The 5,000-nt window shown below is 42.7% G+C and overlaps 1 protein-coding gene across 1 annotated transcript in view; it reads left to right on the forward strand.

The window, feature by feature from the left end:
* cd276 (CD276 molecule) overlaps positions 1–5,000 on the forward strand; it is a 220,811-nt gene that overhangs the window by 35,229 nt on the left and 180,582 nt on the right. The window contains exons 2-3 of the mRNA XM_063189699.1: positions 1–93; positions 1,801–1,978. The exon at positions 1–93 is cut by the window's left edge and continues 86 nt beyond it. Of these exons, the coding sequence (XP_063045769.1) occupies positions 1–93; positions 1,801–1,978 (271 nt within the window). The remainder of the gene's footprint in view (positions 94–1,800; positions 1,979–5,000) is intronic.

The raw sequence follows: 5,000 nt of genomic DNA on the forward strand, positions 1-5,000 counted from the left end.
CAGGCGCTAGGCAACCTGAGCGGCCTGAGCGTCTTCTGGCAGCTCACGGACACCAAGCGCACCGTGCACACGTTCACATCTGGAGAGGACATGGTAATGTATTACACTATATCACATTACATTACATTACATATTCACATCTGGAGAAGACATGGTAATATATTACATTACACTACATTACATTACATTACATTCACATCTGGAGAAGACATGGTAATATATTACACTACATTACGTTACGTTACGTTACGTTACGTTACGTTACGTTACGTTACATTCATCTCCGGAGAGGACATGGTACGATATTACATTACATTGCACTTACCCAGAGTTGTATAAAGTAGAAGTAAAAGTTCTCATACAGATGTAATTACAACACTAGTAGTATGATATTACATAATTGAAACCATGTAATATCATACTACTAGTGTTGTAATAGTTGTTGTATTAAGGCTTCTTCTATATACATCTCTGCACTTACCTGATGCTTTTATCCAAAGCGAATAGTATTGGTTACCCTGGAGAAATTTGGGGGTTAGGCGCCTTGTTCACGGGCACAAGTACCTATCCAGGTTGTGCCCTCCTAGTGACGCAACACTTTCAGCATTGCAACTAGTCAGGTCAAGAGCAAGTAGGGAACTCCTCCCACTTTGGCGTTAAGCAAACAACCATAAGCAAACCAAGGATGGCCGGTCAACCATGCTGTTCGGGAAATGTTAATTGTTATGCTCTTGGTCAGACCAAGTCTCGAAGAGATTTGAACGTCGATGATAATCAGGCTAACCCATACCAGCCATACTCAACCGTACCAGCAGAGATTCTGTAAGTATATAGAGATATGCCAATGTAATAGGTTGCTATGGGCACCTAACATGACCAGGTTCCGGTCTGCCTAAAGGGCCGTGTCATAATACTCCTACCATTGAATAGAACAGTCCTTAGGTCTGCCTAGGTCTGCCTAAAGGGGGATTACCCCCCATCCCCTTGCAATAATAGAGCCCGGAAACAATGGGCCAATGGAACCTCTCTCTCTCTACTCTCTCTGGTACCAGCCTGTTCAGGGTGGTCGAATAGACCAGGCGCGATGTGATTCTGTGCAGCAGCAAGCGATACGAGCGATTGAAGACAATAGAGTATGTCCGTACAAGCAGAAGGCAAAGCATTCAAGCATTCCCATTGGCTGTGGTCACTGACCTCTATACAGTCATTGGCTGTCGCGGCTTGTCGCCGAACCGCGTCATAGAAAGTTGAAAGGATTTCAACTTCAAACTGTCGCGCTTGTCGCACAAATCGTTCTAGTATCTAAAATCGCTTTTGTCTCGTGACTCAATACAAAGTCAATTACTTCCGTCGCTCGCCTCGCTCTTGTCGCGGTAGGTGTATTTCTGTGGTAATGGTAGGGCACTGGGCTGCTACGCTGGCGACTTGGATTCAATTCCGGCCCGGGTCATTTGCCGATCCTTCCCCATCTCTCTCTTCCTTTCCTGCCTCTCCTCTGCTGTCCTGTCGGAAATAAAGGGAAAAAAGCCCTAAACAAAAAAAAAGAAAGAAAAAAAGACAAAAAAATAAATCAGCTTGCACCTTTCAAAATGAAACTGACAATAGTAGATTAGAGTGTAGAGTATCATTTATTGATCTCAGGGGGAAATTAAAGTGTGTAGGAAATTAAGGAAAACATAACACCCTAGACATTACACACATCCTTACACTCACTCTTACATACACTTCATACAGCCCTCTCTCTCTCACTATCTCTCTCTCAATGAAGCTGAACTGTGACCTTTGACCTTGTTTCGCCAGCTGACTGACCAGATGCCAGCGTACGCCAACCGCACCAGCCTGTTCGGCGTAGACGCCCTGTCGGGGGGCAACGCGTCACTGCTGCTGCGGAAGGTCCGCGTGGACGACGAGGGAAGCTACACCTGCTTCGTACATGTGCAGAGCTTCGCCTCCGCTGCCATGCTGCTACAGGTCGCAGGTGAGACACTCACCTGGGGAGGGTTAGTGTGTAGGTGTGTGTATGTGTGTGTGTGTGTGTGTGTGTGTGTGAGTGTGTGTGTGTGTGTGTGTGTGTGTGTGTGTGTGTGGGTGAGAGAGCATTGTCTCGGCCGCCGTGCTGCTACAGGTCGCAGGTGAGACACTTGGTGACTAGGGGGTGACCGCCCATACTGTAGGCGTGTGTGTGTGTGTGTGTCAAAGGCAATAATAATAATAATAATAATAATAATAATAATAATAATAATAATAATAATAATAATAATAATAATAATAACAATAACAATAACAATAATAATAATTATTTGTATAGCACTGTATCATACAAGGGATGAAACTCAAAGTGCTTAACAAATGAGGGGAAAAAACACAATTGTAAGAGATGGATTTAAAAGGAGAGGAAGAGAGGAGAGGCAGAGATAGCACGAAGGCAGAGGAAGAACCAATATCTCCTCTGCCTTGCTGCAGAAGCTCACAGGTCAGATCTATCTATATAACGATCTGTCTTACCTATAGTATTGCACTATTGGTTTGAGGTTAAAGGTCAATAGCCAATAACCTCTACGCTGGCTAAGGTCAAAGGTGAGATCCGCAGGATCTATTGCTTTGTGTGTCAAGAACAATACCTCATATGACACTTCAAGAAAAGTATCCTGGACCCAATTCTGATTGGTCCTCATATGACACTTCAAGAAAAGTATCCTGGACCCAATTCTGATTGGTCCTCATATGACACTTCAAGAACAGTATCCAGTACCCAACTCTGATTGGTCCTCATATGTCCGTCCGTGGGTCGGTCCGTCAGTCTGTGTGTCCGCCTGAAACGCATTCTTGAAGACGGCCAAAACACGATCTTCGCCACCATTCTTCGTGTTACAGTACATTGAATTGTAGTCATTAATTTACATCAATGAGCAACACGTAGACGCATCTTTGTCCACCTGTCAGACTTGTTTTAGGATGGATTTATTTATTTTATTTTATTTTTATTATTGTTTTTTAAAAGGGGATTTTAAGATGACTTTGTCTCAGGCCCGGCCAAAGCTCTCAGCGGCCAGGTGGTGGGTTAGGAAGGGCACAGTATTTAAAAGGCTGTGCCGCGGTCAGTGGCGTGCACAGACATTTTGCAGGGAAGGTGCAGAAGGGGGGTCTTGGGGGCATGTGGAACTTCCGATTGCATTACTTATTACTTACGATTACAAGCTTATAGAGGCCATATATTATATCTGGGCATTATTGTAACATGTATTTGATCGCAAGGCATTTGTAGATATTCATGTCCACATGGACCACAGTGCATTGTGACAAAAAAACACGGTAACACTTTATTTTAGGGATACATCTATTAGCACTAATACATACAATATTAATGCCTGTGTAAGTAACTTGTAAGGCATGTACTAAGCAAAATAAGACAGTTGTTAAGCATATATTCACAAATGTCTTGTTCATGCCCAGTTAGGGATTTATTACTAATATAACCTTAGTAAGGACCAGTAAGCCTATATTTCTATTTATTAGTAAGTAGTAAGTGGCAGAATACAATGTGTATAAGCTCCCGACACACTGTGTGAACAAACCCTGAACAGTGTGAAAACAGATGCGGAATAAGGGTCCCTATTCTAAAGTGATGCATTGGTCAGCCCAGATGGCTCAGGGCCTCCGCACTACCAAAGTCCTCCTCATTACCTAGGGCCCCCACACCACCCAGGCCCATACTATTTAGCACCCCGATATACAAAGTGTAAGGATATGTTAAACAATTAATACTTAACCAGTTTATTCATCTAGTTTTCTCTTGCTTGTGACAATGTCAGGAAGGTAACAGGAGCCTTTATATAGCAAGGATTGAACGTACACTTGTCAATGGCAGTGGGTTGGTGAGATGTAATTTTTTTCCACTGAGCCACTGAGTTTTAATTGTAAAAACCAATTACAATAATAGTTTTGAAGCAAAACTAATCTATTCTTTTGTGATAATTAAGTTAAGCTTAATGTTTGAGAACATTATCTTCAAGAAGTGCAGTGCATGATACGCAATCTAGGCCAACAGACAACCTACCCAGCTCTGAGCCTACGTCCTTAGCTCCTCCCCTCACTCGTGGCCATGCATTGCATTTCTGACTAAGGGCGTACCCATCATGCACTGCACTTCTTGGAGCTAAGTTTCCCAAACAGCTCTCAAATATCTTAGTTTCGCTTCCAAACTATTACTCATCGTTATATTCTGCATTTATTGTAGGGTTTTCTCAAATAAAACGAATTGGTGTATGAAAAAATGACATCTCACCATCCACCGTCATTGAGAACTTTACGTCCAATCCTTCCTATATAATGCTTCCAATTACACTGTGGAATACTGAGTAGAATAAGTGAAACTACTTATCACATGAGACTAATGCTAAATCAGAAATGTTCTTACACTTTGCTTCCCGGGGGGTGGGCGGTAGAGTAGGGGCCCTAGGTAGTGCGGGGGCCCTAGGTAGTGCGGGGGCCCTAGGTAGTGCGGGGGCCCTAAGCCATCTGGGCTGAGCAATGCATCACTTTAGAATAGGGACCCTTATTCCACATCTGTTTTCACACTGTTCAGGGTTTGTTCACACAGTGTACCAGGAGCTTATACACATTGTATTCTGACCCTTACTGCTTACTCATAAATAGAAATCTAGGTCTACTAGGTCCTTACTAAGGTTATATTGGTAATAAATCCCTTATTGTGCATGAACAAGACATTTGCGAATAAATGTCTAACAACCGTCTGATTTTGCTTAGTACATGCCTTACAAGTTACTTACTAAGGCATTAATATTGTATGTATTAGTGCTAATAGATGTATCCCTAAAATAAAGTGTTACAAAAAAGACTTTTAGAAGACATTTTTCAAAAAGTTTATTTTATGTCAAGTAGGGCAAAGGAGCAGGGGCTTTAGCACCACCTCATCCCTATCTGTGCACGCCTGTGGCCAGGGTTGCCAGATGAAGCTGATGATTTCCAGCCCAAAAAAT

This window comes from Engraulis encrasicolus, chromosome 23 (assembly GCF_034702125.1).
Source record: "Engraulis encrasicolus isolate BLACKSEA-1 chromosome 23, IST_EnEncr_1.0, whole genome shotgun sequence".
Classification (NCBI taxonomy): domain Eukaryota; kingdom Metazoa; phylum Chordata; class Actinopteri; order Clupeiformes; family Engraulidae; genus Engraulis; species Engraulis encrasicolus.